The 27,025-nt window shown below is 28.2% G+C and overlaps 1 protein-coding gene across 1 annotated transcript in view; it reads right to left on the minus strand.

Moving 5' to 3' along the window:
- LOC111632783 overlaps positions 1-27,025 on the minus strand; it is a 55,067-nt gene that overhangs the window by 13,265 nt on the left and 14,777 nt on the right. The window contains exons 5-11 of the mRNA XM_023377310.1: positions 18,371-18,473; positions 16,668-16,742; positions 11,976-12,062; positions 8,710-8,891; positions 8,490-8,501; positions 6,970-6,980; positions 768-787 (exon numbers count right to left, since the gene is read on the minus strand). Of these exons, the coding sequence (XP_023233078.1) occupies positions 768-787; positions 6,970-6,980; positions 8,490-8,501; positions 8,710-8,891; positions 11,976-12,062; positions 16,668-16,742; positions 18,371-18,473 (490 nt within the window). The remainder of the gene's footprint in view (positions 1-767; positions 788-6,969; positions 6,981-8,489; positions 8,502-8,709; positions 8,892-11,975; positions 12,063-16,667; positions 16,743-18,370; positions 18,474-27,025) is intronic.

Genomic DNA, 27,025 nt, shown 5'->3' on the forward strand with positions numbered 1-27,025 from the left:
GTCCTGGTAGTGTAACTGGCAATGTATACCTCAGGGTCAATTCTTTTCTTCCAGAATATTCTAATTTATTTAATAAATATTAATTTAATTATAATTATTAAATTTAATCAGAAATGGCACCTTAAGATTATTGATTATTTTTTAAATTTAATTACTGTTCTTTTTACATACCTGACATAAGCAATCTTTGAATGGCAATGTTTCAATTCCCAATACTTCCATTCTTTGCAGTTGTTCTTCATAAAAATATTCCATTTCATACATTGACAAATAACCATCTCCATCTAAGTCCATACAACGGAACCAGTATTCAATGCTAATAAAAAAATACATATGTTGTAATTATAACAATACATGTAATAATATAATTCTATGCATTTCAAAAGTTTACAAAATTAACTTATAATTTATGTAAAAGTTAATTTTGAATACAACGGTGACTTGTACTTCAAATTTAATTCATTCCAAGTAGTTGTAAGAAGTCCAAATCAATTTTTTCCATTTGAAATAATAAAAAGTGAATTAATCCATTCCCAGATCCTAAACAATACTTATTTCAATAAACATAATAATAGCAAATGTTCATAATTTAAGGTAAAAACAATTAAATGCCCTAATAAATTAAAATACAACAAAGATAAATTAAATACATAAATACTGTACAATAAAATAAAAATTGCATTTACTTGTTGCATGCCACTGCTTTGTCATCTCAAACATTGCCACGAGTGATAAGTTTTTTCACCTCAAATCCTTGATATTACAACCTTCCTCTTAGGGTTTGTTGCTTCACACATTTCTCAGATGCCACGGTTAATAGGTAAAGGTTATACTGAGTTGAATAGACAGTTTTTACATAGTTTTGATAGCTGCTACTTAATTTTAAGTTTTCAAATTTAACACATTACTGTTAAGGGGCTGTCCATAAATTATGCACTTTTCTTGAAATTTTTACTCATCCTCCCTCTCTGGTCCCAGTTTGTCAAAGTTTCTGTAAACCCCCTCCCCTCTTCAGACATCCAACAAATAGATTTTGTTTTTTAATTCTATCAATTATTATAAATTTCAAACTGAGAAATATAACTGCATTATATTATCATTTAAGAGAGCTTATTCTTTATAACTTTTCTCAAAAATTTACGTACAAAAATATTCAATAATGAATTTAACACAGATCTAGTAATAGATAATTTTCTAAAATTTATTAATTAATTTATTTTTATTAATTTTAAATGTTTCAGATTAAAAAATAAAGAAATCTTCTGAAATGGTAATTCTTTTTCTTTTAGTTTATGTTAAAAGTTTTATATCAATGAATGTATTTTGCTGTAATTATAAAATAAGTAAATTTAGATATACCTCCTAGGATGTCTCTTGTCTTCTTCTGACAATAAAAACCATACAAAGTCTGTATAGCTCATTTTTCCTTTCTTATGTACAGCTTCCCTAAAAAAACTTATAAAAATTAATTGTATCATAAATAAAATGTCATTAATTTAACCCTGATAATCTATTTTAAATTGTGTACTTTTAATTTTTAATATTAAGATTTAAAGTAATTCTAAATCCAAATGCAATAGTGTAATAATAATAAATTATATTAATGAGTTAACAATTTTTAATTCTAAGAAATAACAGTTGAAAATCATAATAAATCCTTCATGTTATCATTGAAAAAGAAATTATTTAGTATTAGTATTTAGTTATTAGTTTAGTATTTAATATTAATTTTATTTATTTAAGATAAAAAAAAACTTTACAATTACAGTAGGATTACATTGATTTGGATAATAAGAATGATGAATGTTATTTCTAAAGTAAGGTTAACTTACATAATACACCAAAACTAGTAGTAAAGTCAAATATTTACACTGTAGGACAAATGGTTTCAGTGGTCTTAAGCCCCCATCTTCAGGATCTAAACTCTTACAAATGTAAAACAATGCTTGTAAAGAATATTTTAATTTCTACAAACAGAACACCACGTATGTTGGATTCTTTAAAAGTCAGCATTTTATAAGTCCTGATTAGTTTGTTTGTGCTGATGATGTGTCTGATCTTGCAGTATAATTTTTTGAATTCTGAATAAGGCCCTCCATGTCTAGGGCAAGGAATTGCTGTCTTAATAGTTGATACTGATTTTTCCCTTGCTGCTTGTAAATTTGAATTGTGTATAAGTTTTGCCTGGTCTAGATGTGTATGGATGTCTGTCTCTAAGAATACAGTAGATAAAGCAGTAGTAGTTTGTTGCTTTTTTATTAATGTTAAGTACTCTTGGAGGCATTTCCCCTAAAATTTTGATTGTCATCATTGTCATAATAATAATAATAATAATTCAAGTATACGTATAAACATTATTCTTGTATAATTTTAATTTTAACCAACTTATTTTAAAGTATATATGTATTTGAGATATATATATATATATTTTTTGTCCAATAGCTAACAGTTGTTCATCAAACAAATGTTAGCTATTGGACAAGATGCCCTTTGCACCCACATCTCTTAGATGCATGAATGTGACACCAGGATTGTTTATGTTATCAAGCAATGTTGTAAAGGAATTTTTTCTATTTTTCCAATTTTAGGGACACCTTTTAAAATTTTAGCAATACCAATTAAAAAGAATTAAGAGAAACAAATTAGAGTAAAAAAATTATCAATTAATTGTTATTAATCTCACGACATTTGAAGGAAAAGACAAAGAGGATGTAATGAAAGTGTTAGCAGAGCATGGTTGAACAAAGGGAACAATAAAACACCCACACACCGATATCCAAACAACAAAAGAGAGTTTTATTCTACAAAATGGAGTTCAAGTACAGAGGGATTACAAGGTACCATCTAGTGGTCAATACAATATTTAAATCTAGTTTTAACAGGATGACTGCCATTTCCTCCTTTTTCAATAGTATTATGGACAAAGTAACAACCGTTACCTATCACATGGATATATAATTCATATTAGACAAGAGAGAAGGAAGACTAAAAATAATCAAGCAAGCTTATTTCTCATTATTTCAACTTCCTCCAGAATAAAATCATGATTGGTCAGAAAAAAATTAAACAAAAGGGAATGATGAAAAATACAGAGGAAGAGGAAGAGAAAGCAGAAAGTGAGAGAAAAAAAGAGAGAGGAGAGGAGAGTAAACACAACATCCAGAGAGAGTCAAATCCTAGAAAAGGGAGTCAACTCAATAGTAGAGAACTGCACCAGAGGAATATGTCAAATCTGGGGGAAATAGAACAGCAAAAAAAGAGATATAAGGAAGGAAAAAAATAAGGTCCAAAAGGAAGAAAAGGAACCAAAGAAAAGACAATAGCTCTTTTCCTAGTATGGTGTGAGTCGTGAAGTTCGGATATCCCCCTGCTAGATACCCCAGGTTAAATAGTATAGAAATAGGTTAACTTCTGAGATAGACTTTGTCTTTATTATCAATTTTAAACTTAATTTTAGTGATATGTTTGGTTTTGTATTAAATTTTCCTTTTTATTCTTAAGTTGGTTTAATTGATTTTTCAATTAATTAAAGTTGGTTTAATTGATTTACCCTCCTGAGAGGCTCATTCCTAGATTTCGGAGTGACTCTTACCCTCGTGCCTTACATATCTCCATTTTCTATAAAGTCTAAATCAGAGGTGTATTTGATAATACACACCTGGTAGCAGGATCCCCACCTAAAACTTTCAGATCTTAATTTTGACAGCCTCCAAGCCCTAACAATACAAAGGTCTTGTAATAGCTCCTATGTACTGTAGCCACTTTTGTATTCTGTTATCTGTTATTGGTACAAAGTATACTCCTGAAAGATTGCTTCTGCATTCTATTTATAGAAATGAAAACATTCTTTACAAGCATTGTTCTACTTTTGAAAGACTAGAACCTAAATATGGGGACTTAAGAACACTGAAAATATTTGTTCTACAGTGTAAATATTTGACTTTACTTGAATTTGCTTGAGTTTGGGTGTATTACATAAGTTTAGTGTTTCTCCAGTTTAGTAATAGTATTTAACCTAAGATAAGGTTTTTTTTAAGTAAGAGAAAAGCTTAATGACTAAAGAAATTATTTTTTTATTAGATGTAAAAAAAAAACTATNATACATTAAATTATCCTTTATAAAATAATTGTCCCTTACTCTTATTCTATTATTATCTGAATTTCGAAACTTAATCATATTCAGTATCTGTTTTCTTCTAATTCTTGATCTTAAGCATAAGTCCAATGTTATAATTATTTTTTTCATTTCATCTACCATTTTCGGTCTCACTGACCAGAATTTTTTCAGGATTAAATTTCTAGCTTTTATCGTTTCCATCATAACTTTTATTGTTCGATTATTATTAATATTTTTTAATTGTACAAGTCTCTCAATTTCTATATTATTAAGATCTAGCTGTTCGTTAATATATTTTTTAATTTCTTCTATGAAATTTAACGTTTTAAATGGGTAATTGAAAATGACTATATTTTTTCTAGTAGTCTCGTTTAACATTTTATCAATTTAAAATTCGAACATACCTTTTAAGTTATTATTAGTATTGACCCTTTCTTCTAATATGTGAATCTTTTGACCAATTTTTCCCATCTCTTCTTTCACCTTAAAGTTATCTTCTTTCATAGTGTTGATTTCTGATTTTATTGTTTGAATTTCCAAATTTAAAAGAGCAAACTTCTCTTGAATTAGATTGTAAATCGATTTTAGTGTATAATTGGAATCGTCGCCACGTTGTATTTTTGGCTCAATTTCTGGCTCGAAAAAATGTCTAATCGTCGAACTTCTCTTGGATCCATAAGTATCTCTCACATCTTCATCCGATAGATATTCTTATTTTTTTCTTCTTCCATTATTTCCACGAGTTGGTTATTTTCCTTCACATCCTTGTTAATTTCCTTACGAGGTCTTTCTCGCCTTTTCTTTGCATAGCTGCTTGGTTTGACTGAAGAGGAGAACGAGGGAAAGGTTCGGGATTTAATTCGATTCCCGCAATCAGTAATAAAGTCCTTATTACTTTTACAGTTAATAATAATTCAAGACTTTTCAACTTGATTTGATACTTGTTCTTATTGCTTAATTCTTCCTTTATGAACTCATTCAAACCATTTTCGTTTACTTGATATACATTACTAATGAGAAGATTGCTCTTCTTCAATTAATGTGTATAAATAAATTACATTTTATGAACTCATTCAAACCATTTTCGTTTACTTGATATACATTACTAATGAGAAGATTGCTCTTCTTCAATTATTGTATATAAATAAATTACATTTTATCCATCCAAAAATATATGTTATGAAACTGCTTGTTTTGGAATCTTAAATTCTCCATAATCATTACTTATTTGATAATTTATTTGAAAAAATCTTGATGACAATAATCATCATTATACATATCAGATATTATTTATGTACTTTATATAGTATATAATACAGTAAATTCTACCTAAAATAGAATGTGATGGTTTCCATTTTATAAAGGGTCATGGTTTAATTAATGCAAAAATAAAGAAAACAGTTAAACTGTTACAAGTCATGTTGATGGAGAAACAGTTCTTAATATGCATTTCATGTTTCAAAGATATTAAAAATTAAAAGTGCAGGTAACCCCTGTTTAACACAGGAGTTTGGTTCCAAAAAATTGCCGTGTTATACAAAACAAAGAACAAGTACGAAAAGGGGGGTTAGGTTCCAAAAATTAAAAAACATGCTATTATATTTTCATAATTAAGATAAATATTGTTATTAAAATTTTCTTAATCAATACATATCAATATAAATTAAACAATGTTTTCTTCATTATCACTAAGCACCATTAGCTTTTAGAGGGCGTTTTCTTTTTGGCAAGTTATCCTTATCCTCTGAGCATTTTTCTGCATTATCTTCAGATCCATGCTCTACCTTTTGCAAAAAATACATTATTTTAGATTGCTTGCTTTTAGTTAAAAGACCTTTATAAATTTCCTTATATGGTGCTAAGCACTTATGAAGAATAAAGCAAGTATGGAATAAGGGAAAACATCTGGCAACACTGAAACAAGTTTCGAGAAGGATTATGTGTATCAACAGAAGGCAGAAAAGAAAATTTACATACTTAAGTACTAATAGTTTACAAAAATTATTACTTTTGTGAACTATTAGTACTTAAGTATGTGAAAATTTATTAATTTCATGTTGTATGAAGGTTTTATCCAATTCTCGAACCATACTATAAAAGCACCGTGTTATACGGGGATGTTCCCAATTCTCGAACTGTGTTAGAGTGAATCCATGCTATAGAAGTGCTGTGTTATATGGGAGTTGCCTGTATATACAGGGTGTCCCACTCAGGAGTACAACTTTAAAAATGCAAATGACTCGCAAATGCATGTATCATCATGCAATAAGGTTCAAAATATTCCTTATTTAATGAAGAATTGATTCGTGCAGCCCAGTGCCTGGCGTTCTCAAATCATTGGTCCAATTTTCTTTGATGAGACTGTGAACACCAACCAATACTTGTCCATATTTGGCAAATTTGTGGAAGAACTTGACAACTACGAACTTCAAGAAGGTTACTTCCAACAGAACAGGGCAACGTGCCATACCTCTGTGAGAATCTGGGCTCTTTTGGGAGTTTTTAGAGAAATTAAATATTAAAATATTATTTTTTCAAATTTGTTGAAGTTAGACCTTTCTGACCCCACAATGTACTATCAAAGTCACCTCGAAGGTGACTTTGAACATCTTTGGAAGGACTNTTATTTTTTCAAATTTGTTGAAGTTAGACCTTTCTGACCCCACAATGTACTATCAAAGTCACCTCGAAGGTGACTTTGAACATCTTTGGAAGGACTCCCCTCACACCAGGGGATCGCTCTAGTTCTACAGTGGCTAAAAGGTAAAAATAAATAGCCAATTAACATCGACAACCGCCTGTTACTGTCTAGACTGTTTGGTTACTGTCTAGAGAGTAACCAAAAGGGTCACTGATGAGTCCCCTCTAAGTCCGGTCGAACTGATGAGAACGTCAATCTAAATGACCAAATAAGGCAATGATTATTACTAAGGTAGTGAGTCACCTCATGTCAATAAATCAAGGAGTTTGACAAATTTATGGTGAGATGTCAAATGATGGAAAGAAAGGGGTAATAAATCTAGAAAAACGTTCATTTTTGACAAGTAACATAAACATAACTGGACGCAAGTCGAGCTGGCGATTGCATAAAAATTTTCTTCTCCCATGATTCCCCCTCCGAGGCAAGTATAAAAAAGGGGTCAAACTTGTACCTCCAGGCGGACACATCAAAGGAGACCTTAGAAACGGACAGCTGGCCAGAACCCACAAGAGGACAGCCAAGCGGACACCAGGTCCATACTGCCATAACATTCATCGCTCCATACCGCCATCCAAGAGAGACAACACTTAGGAATTGCCGATCCGGGGACGTTTCACCAACCTCCCATACGACGAGATCGGAACCCATTAGGTAAACCTTAGACAGAATTTTGACTCTCTCTCTGAGACGTCCCTCTTAGGGTGCAACTATGCAGATGCGAATTTAGAGTGAGAGAGAGGTTGTGAGCAATTTAGCTTTCATAAAGGACAACCATGCACAAACAAGAAGTGAAAAATAACGCTAGCAAGAGCGAATTTCTGGTTCTTGCACATATCTGACAGGTTTTGATATTTATCATGTCTTGCCTCTTCTCACCAAATATTCTCACTCGCTTGGAAAATTTGCTCGCTCATGTCTGCATAGTCGCACCCTTAGAGAGGTCTCTCTTGTTCGTTAGTTTAGGGTAGAATATAGATCTAGAATAGATTCCTTTTCTTTATACATGTGTCATTTCTGCTTTTGCCTTCGATTATGTATAATCTCTTAGTTGTTTATTAAATGTGTTCTTGTTGTTCAACCTGTGCATTTATTCGGACACCTCGTCACAACCTCACTACCCCTCCCACTCATTTAACTGAAGCCATCCCTGATAACGAATCCGATAAGTGGGGAGAAGCTTGCCGCTTTACCCCCTCAGTTCACACCTCTCATGCCAGTATGGAATAGATCCAATCATTTTTTGGAGACAGGGTGATCTCGAAAGGTTTGTAGCCACCTCGATCGCCCGATTTAACTCCCCCAGATTTTTTCTATGGGGATATTTAAAGAGTAAAGTGTATGCAAGCAAATCCAGCACCATCGAACAACTGAAAGCAAACATCGAGAATGAAATTGCTGCCATCGACAATGACCTGTTGCAGAGGACATTCTCAAATATGGAGCGTCATGTTTCCTTGTGCACAAATGTTGGGAGAGGACATTTTCAGCACCTTTTGTAATGTGGACTTGTTTTCCACTAAATACGAGTATGTTCAGTTCTTACAGCTCGCCTTCACGAGTAATTTGCATTTTTAAAGATTGTACTCCCGAATGGGGCACCCTGTACAAAACACAGAAAAAATCCAAACTCTTGAAATGTGATTATGATATAGAATTTAATTGTTTTTATACTGAAAAATTCTGCTTTTATCAGCTTCTATCTAATCTATTGTTGGTACTGAAACTATTCAAATAAATTAATGTGAGAATAGCAAAAAACATTATAATATGCAGAGATATTGAAGGAATTTCATTTGTAGCCTTTCTGAATTAAATAAAATTTATAAATAAATAATGTTTCATTATATTGATATAAGTACTCCATATCCATTCAAAAAACATTAAATTGAACATAAAAATTAAAATTGATATATTACCTCCTTCATTATGTCTCTGAAGATCATATTTATCTATAAAGAGATCGTGGTCTTTATCCAGTTCCCAAAATTTACAATAAATAACATAGAAATGTTCATATGAAAAATAATCTGTGATCTGATTAATATCTTCTTCTTTCTCTAATAATGCCAAAACCTAAAAGATTAAATATCAAAAATAAATACAAATTTGGTATTCTAATAACATAATTATATATTAATATGTAATATAATATATGAACACACCTGAATTCTACTAGCTGAGTTTTTTTCTCTTTATTCCAACGTTTTCAGCCTATTTGGATAGGCCATCCTCAGGTTTTCTGTTATCGTTCCAAAATGGAACCATTCGTTTGAATTTTACTTTGATTTGAATTAAGTTAACAACTTTTTGTATATTACATAAATAAACAAAATAAATAAATAAAATAAAATAAAATATGTCCCTATACGTGCTACAAAAATTAAACAACATATTTTTACATGCATCTAAATCATACTATAATAACTTCTTATAATCTCCAGTTCCTGTTTTATGGATTATTGAAACCCATACATTTTTCTATTTTGTATTTCCATGCTGTTGGTAATGTATTTGCATCCTTTTCATTTAAACGTCGGTTCCTCATTTTACTTTTGTATATCTCTATTTTTTCCATTTCCATCGCTATAGACGGTGAGTGCACCGTTCTTATGATCTTCGCTTCATCCCACTTAACTATTGCTCCGTCCGCCTTCACCATGCTTGCCAATATCGTGCTATTAAGTCCTTTATTAACACTGTATTTGTGCTCTTTTAAATGCACTGCAAGGTTTCTTCTGGTTACCCCTACATATTCTTTATCAACTCCTATTTGTTGGTTTTCATATGGGATAGTGTACACCCCCACTTGCTCTTCCATTTTTATTTTGTCCTTATTGTTCCTTAATAATCTATATATGTTGGGTGCTAGTTTTTTAAATTATCTTTGTGTTTTTGTATTTTCCTAGCTCATCCACTACTTTTTTGTTTGTTCATTGTATGTGAATTTGTTAAATGCAGTTGTGTTGTTATGTGTTGTAGTTGTAGTTTTTTGTTTCCCATAACTTCTGATAAGGCCTCTGATTGTGGACGTTTTGTATCCTAAACTCCTTGCTACCTTTTGTATTCTATCCATTTCCTTGTCACGGTCTTGCACATTGGTGCAGTACAAGAAGGTCCTCTTGATAAGTGCCTTAAATGCAGACAGTTTATATCTATATGGGTCCTTCAACCATGTAGATATGTATAACGGAGCATGTAAAGGTTTCCAATACACTGCCGTTTGTATACTTCCTAGTTTAAACTCCGTGTCAATGTCCAAAAAAATGGAGGTTTTTTTTGGCTTTTTTGTTTCAATTTTAGTTTCAAACCATGGTCATTGTTGTTGATTGCAGTTAGGAAATCATTAATCCGTTGGTCATCTTTCCAAATTATCAATACATCACCCAGGTACCATTTGTATAATATTATGCTTTTGGAAAATAATCCTTTTTTTTAAATTTCAGCCCTTTTTTAAATTCAATGGAATAGTATACAAACAAAAGAAAGGGGTCCCAATGGGAAGTCCTATATCAGGACTACTATGTGAACTAGTAATAAGAAAATTGGAAAAGAACATCCTCAAAGATTTTTCCGAAAGCATCAAGTAGCAAGGAGTTTAGGATACAAAATGTCCACAATCAGAGGCCTTATCAGAAGTTATGGGAAACAAAAAACTACAACTACAACACATAACAACACAACTGCATTCAACAAATTCACATACAATGAACAAACAAAAAAAGTAGTGGATGAGCTAGGAAAATACAAAAACACAAAGATAATTTAAAAAACTAGCACCCAACATATATAGATTATTAAGGAACAATAAGGACAAAATAAAAATGGAAGAGCAAGTGGGGGTGTACACTATCCCATATGAAAACCAACAAATAGGAGTTGATAAAGAATATGTAGGGGTAACCAGAAGAAACCTTGCAGTGCATTTAAAAGAGCACAAATACAGTGTTAATAAAGGACTTAATAGCACGATATTGGCAAGCATGGTGAAGGCGGACGGAGCAATAGTTAAGTGGGATGAAGTGAAGATCATAAGAACGGTGCACTCACCGTCTATAGCGATGGAAATGGAAAAAATAGAGATATACAAAAGTAAAATGAGGAACCGACGTTTAAATGAAAAGGATGCAAATACATTACCAACAGCATGGAAATACAAAATAGAAAAATGTATGGGTTTCAATAATCCATAAAACAGGAACTGGAGATTATAAGAAGTTATTATAGTATGATTTAGATGCATGTAAAAATATGTTGTTTAATTTTTGTAGCACGTATAGGGACATATTTTATTTTATTTTATTTATTTATTTTGTTTATTTATGTAATATACAAAAAGTTGTTAACTTAATTCAAATCAAAGTAAAATTCAAACGAATGGTTCCATTTTGGAACGATAACAGAAAACCTGAGGATGGCCTATCCAAATAGGCTGAAAACGTTGGAATAAAGAGAAAAAAACTCAGCAAGTAGAATTCAGGTGTGTTCATATATTATAATTAATAGTGCTGAGAAGGAGAGAGATATATTAATATGTATAAAAAATATTTGGCTTTAATGAATGATGATTAATATTATAAAGAGAATTATTATAAAAATTATTTTAAAAGCTTTCAATAACCATTTTCTAATTAGAATTTCATTCATTTTTATATCTGAAATCAAGACTGTTAATTAATTTTATTAATTAATGTAATTAATATCTCAAGTTTTCCTAATGATTAAAATTTTTCAATTGTAAAATTAAATTTAATTAAGTTTCAAGTAGAAGTGAGACAAAAATATAGCTCAAAATGGCTTAAAGTCTCAAATAGATTACCGTGTCTTTACATAAATTATTAATAGTATCAGGGTGTCAAATCTATACCTGAAAATTTGATTTTTCAGGTTTTTCTCATATGGCCAATTATCCTTGTATGCATTATTATACATACAATGCTAACTAAATCATTTCATAATGTAGGAAATTATGAATAAATCCATTACTATAATTTATGTTATTTAACTATGATACAAAGTGTTTTTATCAATTTAAAAATTTCTCCCTTGTCAAATTTTGATATATCAAAAATAATTAACATAAATATAAGGAATGTCTAACATTATACAGAATTTATATATTGCACATAAAAATTGATAGAAATAAAAAATTAAATTTACTTGTAAAAAGTTGCTTTTCCTTAATTCTGCAATATTAATTTTTCCACTCCATGATCTATTTACACAATAATATATCCTTGAAATGACCTAAAATAGATAATTTTAAGTAATTAGTAAAGAAAATGAACATATATTACTATTTTATGTTTTGAAAATCTAACAATGGCTTTTTCATGATGTTTTCTATCATATAAGAAATTTACAAAATCAATAAAAAAAAGGAAGACAACATAATGAATAAAAAACATTTTTAAAGCAAAACTTTTTAAATAATTAAAAAAAGCAAGCATAAGACATTAACTTCTTTATAATATTCTTTTACATCAGTAATGACAAGAAATTTTTTTTTTGTTTTTGCTAATTCTCATTGTTAAAAGGCAAAATGTTAAAAGTTTTTCTGGTTAATTTTATATATATTTCATTTTTAAGAAATATTCATCTCATAAATTAGGATGTATAAATTTTGATAAAATTTCTAGTCATCAGAAGAACTATTAACAGTTGTGTTTAAGAATGAGGATAATCTGAAATAAAAGTTCAATAACATTAAAAATTGTTTTCTGTTAACATAAAAAGTATGTAAATAACACTTAATTCTTTCATTTTAAAAATATTCATATTTCAAAATACATGTTGGAAATGCATTTAAACAGATGATGTAAAGATAATTAATAAATGAATTTATAATCTTATTAATTATAATTTTAATTATCACATTTTAAATGCATATTTTAAGTTATGTCAAATCTTTACATAGAATACATTTTTAACTTTAATGAATAAATCAAAGTAAATATGAAAAAACAGAATGATAAAGTGTATGAAAATTTGTAGCAAATATAAGTATTAAGTTGTAGATATAAGTCTATTATACAGAATGGTTTAAAAAATAATAAAATATAATCAAAAGCCAACATAGAATATTTTCTCTTTGGAAATAAACATAAAGTAATTTATTATGAAAAATTATATAAATACTATGATTATAAGATTAAATAACCATTTTCTGATATAAAAATGTATAAAAAGCAGGGCTGTGGAGTCAGGAGGAATTACTGGCCTGAGGAGTCGGAGTCGGATAAAAATGTGTCAACTCCGACTCCCGCATTTTAAATTTACTTTAGTTTTTTTACTTAAATGAAAGAAAATTTATTATATATTTATTAATTTTTTAAAATTTTTTCGTATTTTGTTATAATTCATTTATTTTAAATACAAAATGCATCAATATTATTTATTAAATATGTAGTATTCTTTGTAGTATTTGTGTTTAGTAGTTACATTATTTTGATCCAATTGAATTTGAATATTTTTGAATCATTCTTTTATTATCCCTGCTCTAAACAAGTACTCTATGTTTTTGAATGAGCCAGACTAATTGATCAAAGTACAGTAGAGCGTCGATTTTCCGAAAGTCAATTATCCGAAAGAATTCCAGTCGGCAAATTTAAATTTTCGCCAGTGCTGTGGCGCTTCAGTCTTTGGCTATGTCTTGGGCTACTCAAATATTTTACGTTTTTGATACTAAATTAACATCTGAAGTATAATTTTTTATTGTTTTTATATTTTTTGATATATTTATTTTGTTTGTACAAAATAAAAAAATANTTCATCTCATAAATTAGGATGTATAAATTTTGATAAAATTTCTAGTCATCAGAAGAACTATTAACAGTTGTGTTTAAGAATGAGGATAATCTGAAATAAAAGTTCAATAACATTAAAAATTGTTTTCTGTTAACATAAAAAGTATGTAAATAACACTTAATTCTTTCATTTTAAAAATATTCATATTTCAAAATACATGTTGGAAATGCATTTAAACAGATGATGTAAAGATAATTAATAAATGAATTTATAATCTTATTAATTATAATTTTAATTATCACATTTTAAATGCATATTTTAAGTTATGTCAAATCTTTACATAGAATACATTTTTAACTTTAATGAATAAATCAAAGTAAATATGAAAAAACAGAATGATAAAGTGTATGAAAATTTGTAGCAAATATAAGTATTAAGTTGTAGATATAAGTCTATTATACAGAATGGTTTAAAAAATAATAAAATATAATCAAAAGCCAACATAGAATATTTTCTCTTTGGAAATAAACATAAAGTAATTTATTATGAAAAATTATATAAATACTATGATTATAAGATTAAATAACCATTTTCTGATATAAAAATGTATAAAAAGCAGGGCTGTGGAGTCAGGAGGAATTACTGGCCTGAGGAGTCGGAGTCGGATAAAAATGTGTCAACTCCGACTCCCGCATTTTAAATTTACTTTAGTTTTTTTACTTAAATGAAAGAAAATTTATTATATATTTATTAATTTTTTAAAATTTTTTCGTATTTTGTTATAATTCATTTATTTTAAATACAAAATGCATCAATATTATTTATTAAATATGTAGTATTCTTTGTAGTATTTGTGTTTAGTAGTTACATTATTTTGATCCAATTGAATTTGAATATTTTTGAATCATTCTTTTATTATCCCTGCTCTAAACAAGTACTCTATGTTTTTGAATGAGCCAGACTAATTGATCAAAGTACAGTAGAGCGTCGATTTTCCGAAAGTCAATTATCCGAAAGAATTCCAGTCGGCAAATTTAAATTTTCGCCAGTGCTGTGGCGCTTCAGTCTTTGGCTATGTCTTGGGCTACTCAAATATTTTACGTTTTTGATACTAAATTAACATCTGAAGTATAATTTTTTATTGTTTTTATATTTTTTGATATATTTATTTTGTTTGTACAAAATAAAAAATAATTTTTAATGGTACAATAGTCTTTGTTAGGCTTAACATTGACGAAAATTCAACGCAAAGCGACACGCAACAAATAAAAATTTTAACATCGGATACGTTAAACTATTTTTTCGTACATAAATTGGTTATCCGAAATATCAGTTATACGAACAACCCTAGTCCCCAATTGATTCGGAAAATCGACGCTCTACTGTACATATTTTTCTTTTCTGAATAAGGAGCTGAAGTAGCTAGCTAGATTGCACACTTTTTAGTTGGACTAACTTTTCTGGAAGGGTGAAATTGAAGTGCAAATGCTGCTGAATATATGTAGATGTAGAGTTTTATTGCCCCCTTTCTCCTCTTATTAAATATTTGTTAAAAATTAATTTTTTTATACAAATAAATATTAATGTAAGTTAAATATTAAAATATTAACTACAAAAGTATTTGGGTAAACACCCCAGGCTCCTTTCAGAGTTCAGAGTAGAGTACCCCAACTACCTACAAGTCTGGTTTATCTTATGTATGCATGATTTTGGCACCAAATACTCTGTGCCAAATTGCAACTCCTGATAGATACTCCTGCATACCTCTAAGGTGTGCGTGCAGCTGTTGACAGCTGCATGAGTTTAGAGACGAGACAGTCTCGTCAAAAATCAAAACAAAATATTTTTGACAGAGCATATGACTTAACTTAGCATTTCAGAAATCTGTAAACAGAATGAAAGTATATTATAAGGATGTTTAATTTTTACTTGGAAATATATTTAGATTTTTGTATTTTTCTTCTAATAACTATTTTACACTTTTATCTATTTGTAAATTTAAATGTTTGGGATAATAAACTTGTATATGTGAAAAATTTAATAAATGACAGTAGAGCATCGATTATCCAAATATTGATAAACTGAAACGTCAATTAACTGAAAGCTTTCCAGTCGGCAAATTTACATTTCTGCTAGTGCTGTGGCGAAAAACTACTTACAACTCACAATCCAGTACCTAAGCAGGACAACTATTTATTTCAAAGATTAGGACTATAAAAATCAAGAGTGTGATAAGAATTGAGGAAATCTATCTTTGTGGTTTTTAACAGGGCTGCAATCTTTGGCTATGTCTTGGGCTACTCCAATATTATTTTTGTTGGGTGCGTGTTTTAGCTGGCAGCACTGGTGCGATCATGAGAGGGTACTTAAGGACATGCCAGGATTTGAACGAATTTCAACGTAGGATAGGTTAATATATTTTTTCGTACATAATCAGTTATCCAAAAAATCGATTTTCTGAACTACCCCAGTCCCCAACTGATTCAGATAATCGATGCTCTACTGTACTTATTTTGTACTGTTACTTAATGTAAAAATTCCAAATGTTATTTATTAATCAATTTTCAATTATATGTATCAAAATACTTTTTCTAATTTTAAAATCTCTCTAGAAATTTTTAAGGGTACAATATATAAATATTTCTCTAACCTTAAGTGTCTAAGAGTACAATTAAAAATTAAAGCTGATTTAAATAAAAAAAAGCAGACATTTTAATTTAAAATCATTGTATTAAATATAAATACAATAAACACTTATTCAAATTATTTGAAAGAATAACAAAACTTAACAATCTAATAATTATAAATATGACTTAGAAATAGGCCATTACTAAATTTTTATCAATTGCAGTAAGATATATTGATTAATTCCCTAAACAAATTAAAATATTGTAATATTGTTATTCATCGTTATTTTTTTAAGATATAAAATGATAAGTAACAAATTCTAATATTACACAGTTTTCATTAAAGCCATCAAATTGTTTAATTTCATTATATTTTGCAACATGTTATTTTAGTGATATTTAGTCAGATCTATTAAAAGTAAACATTACTACTTCACAATTCCAAATTTAAGATTTTCAAAATAAATCATATACTTACTGTATGAATGTATCTAGAATGGAACTCAGTAGCTTCTTTTAAAAATGTTAACCCTGGATGAGTATCAATTATATCCTGTAATATATTTAAATGCAATTTTACTCAGAAATTATCATTAACATTTAATATTAATATAGAATAAATTTGATTCAAATAATTATTTTTCTTGAAAATCAAATATTTAATTTCTAGATATAAAATTAAAAATATAGAGAAATAATAAACAAATGTTTCCTTTCTAATATGTAATTAGATAATTTTAAAAAGTTTACATACATTATAAAATTAGCTGTACTTATCTCTGTGTATGTGTACACTCACATATGCATATACATACACACATTTATTATTTTTTTTATTACAAGATAAAATGTTTTGTTCTAAAGAAGTTGTAAAACTAAAAAACTTCAAACTGTATACATTCAGTCTAGATATAATTTTATTCAATGATTTTCATTGTGAAATAAAAAGATCTTTAAAATCTATACATAAATGATCTAATAAATTCATAATTATTAGATTATGAATATAATTTCTTAGAATTTTCATATTAAGCATGATAAACTACATATAAAAATGCATCAATGCTATTACAAATTAAATTATATCATTACAGTATTATTAATGAAAACTTTACTAAAAAAAATCATTTAGAAAATATATTTATAGTTTCTAAGCAAATTATTTTTTATATGAATTTTTTCATTCTATATAAAATAAATTAACTCAGTCATAAAAGATTACATTAATAATGATTAATAAATAAAATTTATAAAATATAATAATAAATTATAAATATAAAAAATTTATATATTCTATAATGTTAACAATTATTTATGATCTTAAATATGATTGTAATTTCACTTATTGATAAATTGATACAGGACTTCTCTCTTCTAATAACAATTTAAAGATCTTTGAATTGTTTTTTACAATTCAGGAATAAAAGGTATATATTTTATAATGTACTGTTTTCATTAAATATTATAAAATAGTATTTATTTTTCAAAAGAAGGATGATAAATTTTAATAAATACATCATTTTCCATCAAAGCAAATGATTATTACACAAAATTTCTATGCAATTTATAATTATTACATTACATAAATTTATCATCTTTATCATTATAGTAAAAACTAAAAATTAAAAATGGAAAAAAATAATTGTTATAAAATTATGATAAAGCTTAATTTCTAGTTAAGAATTTTCTTGTATAATAGATTTTTTTAAAAAGTTCTGTATACAGTAATACCCCGAGTTACATAAGTAATGTGGACCATAGACTTTTACGAAACTTGAATTTGTAAATTGCTTAAGTGTAACTATGTAATTAATAACTCAAAGTTGTATTTATTATTATATGTGTAATGTTTTGCTGCTCAACCTTCACTGAGTACTGTAGAAGAATCTTGTTTACGAGAAAGAGTGCCCAGTATGCTTGCATCCATGTTTACAATTAGATTGAAAAGTAAAGGATTAGCAGAGCAATAAAGTAATAAATCAATACAGTTCAAAAGAAAGAAAAGAAGAGAGAGAGAGAGAGAAAAAAAGATGAATGAATGTTTGAAATAGAATAATTCCTTGTAAAATTACATGTTACTCTACTCAGATTTTTTCCAATTTTTGAAATTTACATTTTACATAACTGCAAATTTATGTAACTTATGCAACTTGAGGTATTACTGTATCTTGTAAATCTTACTTGTATCATTGCAATGAAATCATCAGGAAGTAAATATTTTCTGCTTCCTCGACTAAGAATAGCAACAAACTGAGATGCTTCATCATGACATATAGACACTAACCTATAAAAATAAAAATGTTATAAAATACTTGAGATAAATTAATAAGAAAAAGTTGAAAAATTATTATAGTTTAATATTGATAATGCACAAATACCAAATTTCCAGACATATAAGAGTATTAAATCTATTAAAAAAGATTAAGAGTAATTACTCTCAACTTTTTTTTAAATTACCAAAGTCAGGTATTATATTTAATTACTAAATGGACTCTTCATCCAAGATGAAATGTTTCACCTTGAACGAAGAGTCCAGAAAGTACAAGAGATAACTAAGAACTTTATCAAATTTTACATATTTTTAATATAATTTTAGTAATATAAGAGTATGTTCTCATAGATGGGGCAAAATAGGCACTATATTTTACAAAAGACCTAAAAAACTTACTATTTTTAAAAAACGTTTATACAACAATATATATTCATGTTTATGATATAACATAAATGTTATAATGGTAGAGACAATAAATAAATTTTAAATTTATATTAATACTGAATATCAATTAATAATTTGGATAAGAATAAAAATAAATAAGTTTAATAATATAGATAATCAATGAATTCTGATGTATTTTTAATGAAGTAATGTCATATAGAAGTTCATATGGGCAATGTGATATAATTATCAACTATCTAGAAAATTTTAAAATTTCTCTTTATTGCATTTATCTTAAAAAACTGAGTGTATATTATAAATATTAATATANGGTTACAAGTAAATCACTGCAGAATAAAAGCATTTTCTTGTAAGACTATTATGCAAACAAAATAAACAAATATTTAACTAAAATATGACGAATTATCAATACAACTTTCATAATCATCAAACAATCATACTTGTCCACTAAAACAATCGAGTAGAATATTCGAATCAACTTAACATTAATAATTTAATTTATATTGTCTACAAAAAGCAAAAAAATTTCGCTCTCTAATTACATTATTTTAGTGTTAATTCTCGAATTTTAAGCTATTTTCGGTATATTATGTCGGAATAAAAATCGATTAACGCAGTCATATTTCAGTAAAATAATATTTAGCCTACACACAGAGAAACTTTAAGACAATGTTAAAAACTTTGTGACGGATATTGATGTAGCATAGAATAGACCCGAAGATTTAGAAAAAAAAGTCCAGCAACGAGTTGTGTAACTTTCCCGGTAAAAAAAATAAAGCTGAAATTGCGTGTGGCTCCATCTCTTATGAGATTTTGTTTTAAAAACTTTTCATATTACAGTATTGATTATAAAAATGAAAAAGCTTAATTTTGAGAGTAAAGATGAGTTTTATAAAAAATTGTAAATGCTAATAACAAGTAAAATTGTCATTAAGTTTGAACCTGCTGGAAATACACACTACCCCCATTATCTCCCCATCCCCTTGACCTTTAATCACCAAAATTTAATATCATTAATCTCACTAATACACAAACCTCCCTGCAAAATTTCAGAAGTTTTTGACAAGAAGCATGAGAGTTTATTATAAAGCTTCAAGCTTCAAAACAAAATTGTGCCTCCCCCCCACACACACAAACAAACAAACATCCATACATTCAAAAATTATCCAAAACTTTTTATGCATTTCTTGATGCTTCAAGATGTCCTAAGTTCAAAAACATAAAAATCTTGGGAAGTCATTTTTGGCTGATTGCCATATTTTCCCTCTATTATATATAAAGGGAAAATAAAAATTAATTAATTTAATACAAAAACTGCATAAACACTTTTAATAGATATTTTTATAATAAAATTAACCTTTCCAAAACTGGAAGTAAGCTACAAGGATGGATCAAATATAAACGGTAATTTTGCTATTCTGCTTACCACGCAGTTCCTAGCTAGATGATGTAGAGTGCAGTTGATGTTTGGTTTGTGAGGAGTGGGGGACTAGATTGGTTAACAAATGCACTCGGTTCTGACGTCAGTACAGCCATGACCGAGCAAAAGGTACTGTACATTCGTCTGTTGCACAATGCATCATCATAAAGTTTTTAACAAATGAGGGCATTAAACCCTTGGAAATTTTTAGTCAATTGAAGGCACAGTTTGGGGACAGTACACTGTCTCAGAATCGTGTGTATACATGGGCCAGAGAATTTAAGGGTGGGCAAGAACATGTTGAAAATGAAGGTCATAATCGATGCCCAAGGACAAGCCTTACAGATGACAACATCCATGTCATTCAAATCTTGAACGACATGGATGTTGAACGTGATCGCCGGTTAACTGTTGAAGAAACTCATCAGAAGTGGGTATCAGCTATGCCTATCAGAAATGTCATCCTTCTTCAAGACAATGCCAGGCCTCACACTGAGTTCTTGACAAGGAATAAACTGGAAGAAATGGGCTGGGAAACCCTCAAACACCTTCCTTATAGTCCGGACTTGTCCCCCCGTGACTATGTTTTGTTTGCACCCTTGAAGGAATCACTTGGAGGAAAATGATTCACAAGCAATGAAGAAGTTGAGGAGCAATTGGCTCATAACGCACCCTCAATCTTTTTATGAGAGAGGGATATTGAAGCTTCTAAATCATTGACAAAAGTGTGTAGAGCTTGCAGGCAGATATGTAGAGAAGAACTAAAGTTTTCACTTCTGTATATTATTAATCAATAAATGTCTAAAAAAATTTTACTGTTTATATTTGATTGACTCTTGTATTTCAGATTAAGAAAAAAATCAGAAGCAATTGTTGCAAAGGCTTTTCCCTTAATACTGTTAAATGCAATGACAGAAAATTTGATGCTATGCAGTTCATAGTAAATATGATTAGCTGTATACTGTGCTTAACAGCAAATAAACAATCACTTCTAGGATAAAGCTTACTGAAAAATCAGTGGTATAAATAAATATAAATTTGGTGTCAAAAAATATTTTTATCTGTTTATAACTTGTTTTCAGTTTTGAGGAATACAGAAAATTTTTTATTTATGTAAGAACCATTAAAATATTGATTTATTTAGAAATAAGAAAATTGATTAATTAGAAAGGTCAGTAACCCCTCATTATATTGCTCATTCAGATATATCACGTATTTTTTTTACATTCCAAACATAAAAGCACTTTAGCTAATAATGGATGGATATATCAGCTTTATTGCACCATCTGATGTATCACTTATTTGGTTTGTCTTCGTACTTGTGTGAAATAATTTAATAGAGTCTAAAAATTTATTTTAAATAAAAACAGTAAGAAATACAGTAGATCCCCCTATAAGACGGTAGATACGTTCCGTTCTTTATGAATCAATTTTGTAGGAATCATAGTTTACGGACTACGGCTGTTTGAAAGGTTTTCTTTCATAAAATTAATCGATTCTAGACTAATTCGACTCANCAAGAACATGTTGAAAATGAAGGTCATAATCGATGCCCAAGGACAAGCCTTACAGATGACAACATCCATGTCATTCAAATCTTGAACGACATGGATGTTGAACGTGATCGCCGGTTAACTGTTGAAGAAACTCATCAGAAGTGGGTATCAGCTATGCCTATCAGAAATGTCATCCTTCTTCAAGACAATGCCAGGCCTCACACTGAGTTCTTGACAAGGAATAAACTGGAAGAAATGGGCTGGGAAACCCTCAAACACCTTCCTTATAGTCCGGACTTGTCTCCCCGTGACTATGTTTTGTTTGCACCCTTGAAGGAATCACTTGGAGGAAAATGATTCACAAGCAATGAAGAAGTTGAGGAGCAATTGGCTAATAACGCACCCTCAATCTTTTTATGAGAGAGGGATATTGAAGCTTCTAAATCATTGACAAAAGTGTGTAGAGCTTGCAGGCAGATATGTAGAGAAGAACTAAAGTTTTCACTTCTGTATATTATTAATCAATAAATGTCTAAAAAAATTTTACTGTTTACATTTGATTGACTCTTGTATTTCAGATTAAGAAAAAAATCAGAAGCAATTGTTGCAAAGGCTTTTCCCTTAATACTGTTAAATGCAATGACAGAAAATTTGATGCTATGCAGTTCATAGTAAATATGATTAGCTGTATACTGTGCTTAACAGCAAATAAACAATCACTTCTAGGATAAAGCTTACTGAAAAATCAGTGGTATAAATAAATATAAATTTGGTGTCAAAAAATATTTTTATCTGTTTATAACTTGTTTTCAGTTTTGAGGAATACAGAAAATTTTTTATTTATGTAAGAACCATTAAAATATTGATTTATTTAGAAATAAGAAAATTGATTAATTAGAAAGGTCAGTAACCCCTCATTATATTGCTCATTCAGATATATCATGTATTTTTTTTACATTCCAAACATAAAAGCACTTTAGCTAATAATGGATGGATATATCAGCTTTATTGCACCATCTGATGTATCACTTATTTGGTTTGTCTTCGTACTTGTGTGAAATAATTTAATAGAGTCTAAAAATTTATTTTAAATAAAAACAGTAAGAAATAATATATAATAATTTTAATAAAATTATATTAAACATTTTAATTTAATTGTAAAAAATTGTATTAGTTTATTCACTTTATTTATATATTTGATATTGAAATAAAATATTAGATATCACATAATTTAGCTATAAACTCACAATACGTTATGACCTTCATGGGTCAAAATAAGAAAAAACTGAGTTAAAATTAACTTGTATACGAGTAAAAGTCAGAATAAGTAATTCAAACTGTGTCAATACTACTATTTCCCAAATAATGTATGGTACTAGTCACAACCTTAAAAGCTTTCAATAAAAAGAAAAAAAATTTCATATTACTATGGAAACCATATTATTATACATAGCCTTAATCATAATAAAAATATTAACTTGTACTGGAATTAGAAAGAATTAAGCAAAATTATCACCTTTTTAAATATTCCAGCATATAATTTAATATTGTAAAAACGTTTTCAATCGTCTTTAACGATCTTCATCAGTTAAATAATAAAGTAAAAAGAACATTAAAGAAATAGAACTTAAATTAAAATTACGAAAAATAATAACTGTGCATGCATTTGTGATGATGTGTGCTTAAGGGAATGAATACAAAAAGATAGGGATATAAGAATATAAAAAATAAAAATAAAATGCTTGACAGAATCGCATTAAAAATTAATGCCTCGTAAAAATTACAGTTTATCTTCATAAAATGATTTCCATGCTGTAGATAGAGAGTGGGCGTCCCTATGGTTGATACAAGAAGTTTTCCCTTTATAAATCTCAAGCTTTTCAAGATGTCTGATGGAGTGCTTGTTAGACGTGGGTCTAATGATGGAAGCTTGGTCCCATATAACCTCAACACCTTGCTGGTTGGCATAAGATGCTAAAATGGTGCTATCGACCGCTATTAACGAATGCACCCAAAAACCGTTACCAGTTGATGATGCGCATGCTGAGATCATATAGGATGAATAATCCTCTGGTAAAATATTTACTTAAATAATAAATAAGTAATTTACCTATGACAAAAACGAATAATAAATACAATTTAAATAAGGATTTAACAGCGTGTTTTTTAATTTTTGGAACCTAACCCTCCTTTTCGCACTAGTTCTTTGTTTCGTATAACACGGATTTGCATAACACAGCAATTTTTTGGAACGTAACTCCCATGCTATACAGGGGTTACCTGTAGTTGATTACTTTAATAAGCAGTGTTGAATATCTGTTTTTATTATGATGATGCCAAAATTGGAAGATTTCAAAAACTACTGTAAAAATTATTGTATTTATTTATTGTTAAACAAAGTATATTTAATTAAAAGTTTAGGTTTTAAGTTTAATTTGTTTTAATTTCTTTATACCCAATTTCTGTTTAATCTTTCAACATTACTTCTGTAGTATTTCCTAAATTTTACATAAAATTAAATCTTTTTAAGTAAACTTTGATCATCTTTAGAATTCCATAAGTTATGTGAACATGAAATAAACATTTTTAAATTCATAAAATTTTAAAAACACACTCGGATAAAGTAACTTTCTGAATTTAAAAATGTTAGACTCTATGCTCATATTAACAAACAGAATATAAACAAACAGAATTATGATAAACATTCAGTTCTATATAAAATCTTAAATAATATGCAACTAAAGAATTAAAAAGTTTTGAAATATACAGTATCTTATTATATAAAGTTTATATCTATAAAATGCTGTAAATTGTATATATTACAATCATTTATGCTTCATATTTCATAATCATAAAAATTGTAACTAGAGTTTAAAATTTACCTTCAGATACAGATGGTTCATCTTTTATAATATCAGATATAGAAGAGTTTAAATTTTTATCATTTTCAATTTTATGTTCTACATTTAAATCTTCAGTTTTAATATTTATTTGTGAATGCATTGTATTACTGTTATCCTTGTTCTTTTCAGAATTCTCATCTAATGTTTCTTTANTGATATTATAAAAGATGAACCATCTGTATCTGAAGGTAAATTTTAAACTCTGGTTACAATTTTTATGATTATGAAATATGAAGCATAAATGATTGTAATATATACAATTTACAGCATTTTATAGATATAAACTTTATATAATAAGATACTGTATATTTCAAAATTTTTTAATGCTTTAGTTATTTAAGATTTTATATAGAACTGAATGTTTATCATAATTCTGTTTGTTTATATTCTGTTTGTTAATATGAGCATAGAGTCTAACATTTTTAAATTCAGAAAGTTACTTTATCCGAGTGTGTTTTTAAAATTTTATGAATTTAAAAATGTTTATTTCATGTTCACATAACTTATGGAATTCTAAAGGTGATCAAAATTTACTTAAAAAGGTTTAATTTTATGTAAAATTTAGGAAATACTACAGAAGTAATGTTGAAAGATTAAACAGAAATTGGGTATAAAGAAATTAAAACAAATTAAACTTAAAACCTAAACTTTTAATTAAATATACTTTGTTTAACAATAAATAAATACAATAATTTTTACAGTAGTTTTTGAAATCTTCCAATTTTGGCATCATCATAATAAAAACAGATATTCAACACTGCTTATTAAAGTAATCAACTACAGGTAACCCCTGTATAGCATGGGAGTTACGTTCCAAAAAATTGCTGTGTTATGCAAATCCGTGTTATACGAAACAAAGAACTAGTGCGAAAAGGAGGGTTAGGTTCCAAAAATTAAAAAACACGCTGTTAAATCCTTATTTAAATTGTATTTATTATTCGTTTTTGTCATAGGTAAATTACTTATTTATTATTTAAGTAAATATTTTACCAGAGGATTATTCATCCTATATGATCTCAGCATGCGCATCATCAACTGGTAACGGTTTTTGGGTGCATTCGTTAATAGCGGTCGATAGCACCATTTTAGCATCTTATGCCAACCAGCAAGGTGTTGAGGTTATATGGGACCAAGCTTCCATCATTAGACCCACGTCTAACAAGCACTCCATCAGACATCTTGAAAAGCTTGAGATTTATAAAGGGAAAACTTCTTGTATCAACCATAGGGACGCCCACTCTCTATCTACAGCATGGAAATCATTTTATGAAGATAAACTGTAATTTTTACGAGGCATTAATTTTTAATGCGATTCTGTCAAGCATTTTATTTTTATTTTTTATATTCTTATATCCCTATCTTTTTGTATTCATTCCCTTAAGCACACATCATCACAAATGCATGCACAGTTATTATTTTTCGTAATTTTAATTTAAGTTCTATTTCTTTAATGTTCTTTTTACTTTATTATTTAACTGATGAAGATCGTTAAAGACGATTGAAAACGTTTTTACGATATTAAATTATTTGCTAGAATATTTAAAAAGGTGATAATTTTGCTTAATTCTTAATCATAATATTTCCTAATCTTTGTTCATTAGATTATATTACAATATAATAAATAAAAACAATTACACATATGAACAAATTAAAGTTTTAAATTGAATAAAATAACTAAATAAATGAAAATAGTTGGGGAAAAAAATTTATGATAAATTACTCTTGGCATTTTCTCTTTCATAAACAAGTGAACTACAATTAAAGCTATATTTCATAAACATTTCAAATAGGAAATCTAGAATCAAGTAAATTAAATATAAATTTTATTTCTATTGTAAATTTATGATTCTCAGTAGAATTCAATTTTATATTTATTTAAAAAATATAATTCTAATAATTTGTTTATATAATTAAACTTAATAATAATATGTTATATATTTTACTAGCTGTTACTCATGGCTTCACCTGCACAGAATTTGCAATTTGATAGAAATAACCCTCCCTTGATACTTCACTAAGATTCTCAATCATTAGTTGTTACTATAAAAACAAAAAAATTGCACCTAAAATAGTACAGTAGAAACCATTCTTCAGGTTAAGCTTTAATCCTCTCCCTCTCCCCCTGTGGGGAATTTCAAAAACTCCCTTCTTAGAGTGCATTTTCATGATGTACCCTAACTGTGTACCAAATTTCACCTCTTTAGGTTCAGCGGTTTGCTCTGAGCAATGATGAATCAATCAATCAGTCAGTCATGACATGTAATTTTATATATTTAGATTACAATATATAAATAATAAAATGTTTCTTAAAGTTCACACATGTGAACTTTAAGAAACATT

The sequence above is a fragment of the Centruroides sculpturatus genome, unplaced genomic scaffold (assembly GCF_000671375.1).
Source record: "Centruroides sculpturatus isolate CEXI.00-Female unplaced genomic scaffold, Cexi_2.0 scaffold119, whole genome shotgun sequence".
NCBI classification, from domain to species: Eukaryota; Metazoa; Arthropoda; class Arachnida; order Scorpiones; family Buthidae; genus Centruroides; species Centruroides sculpturatus.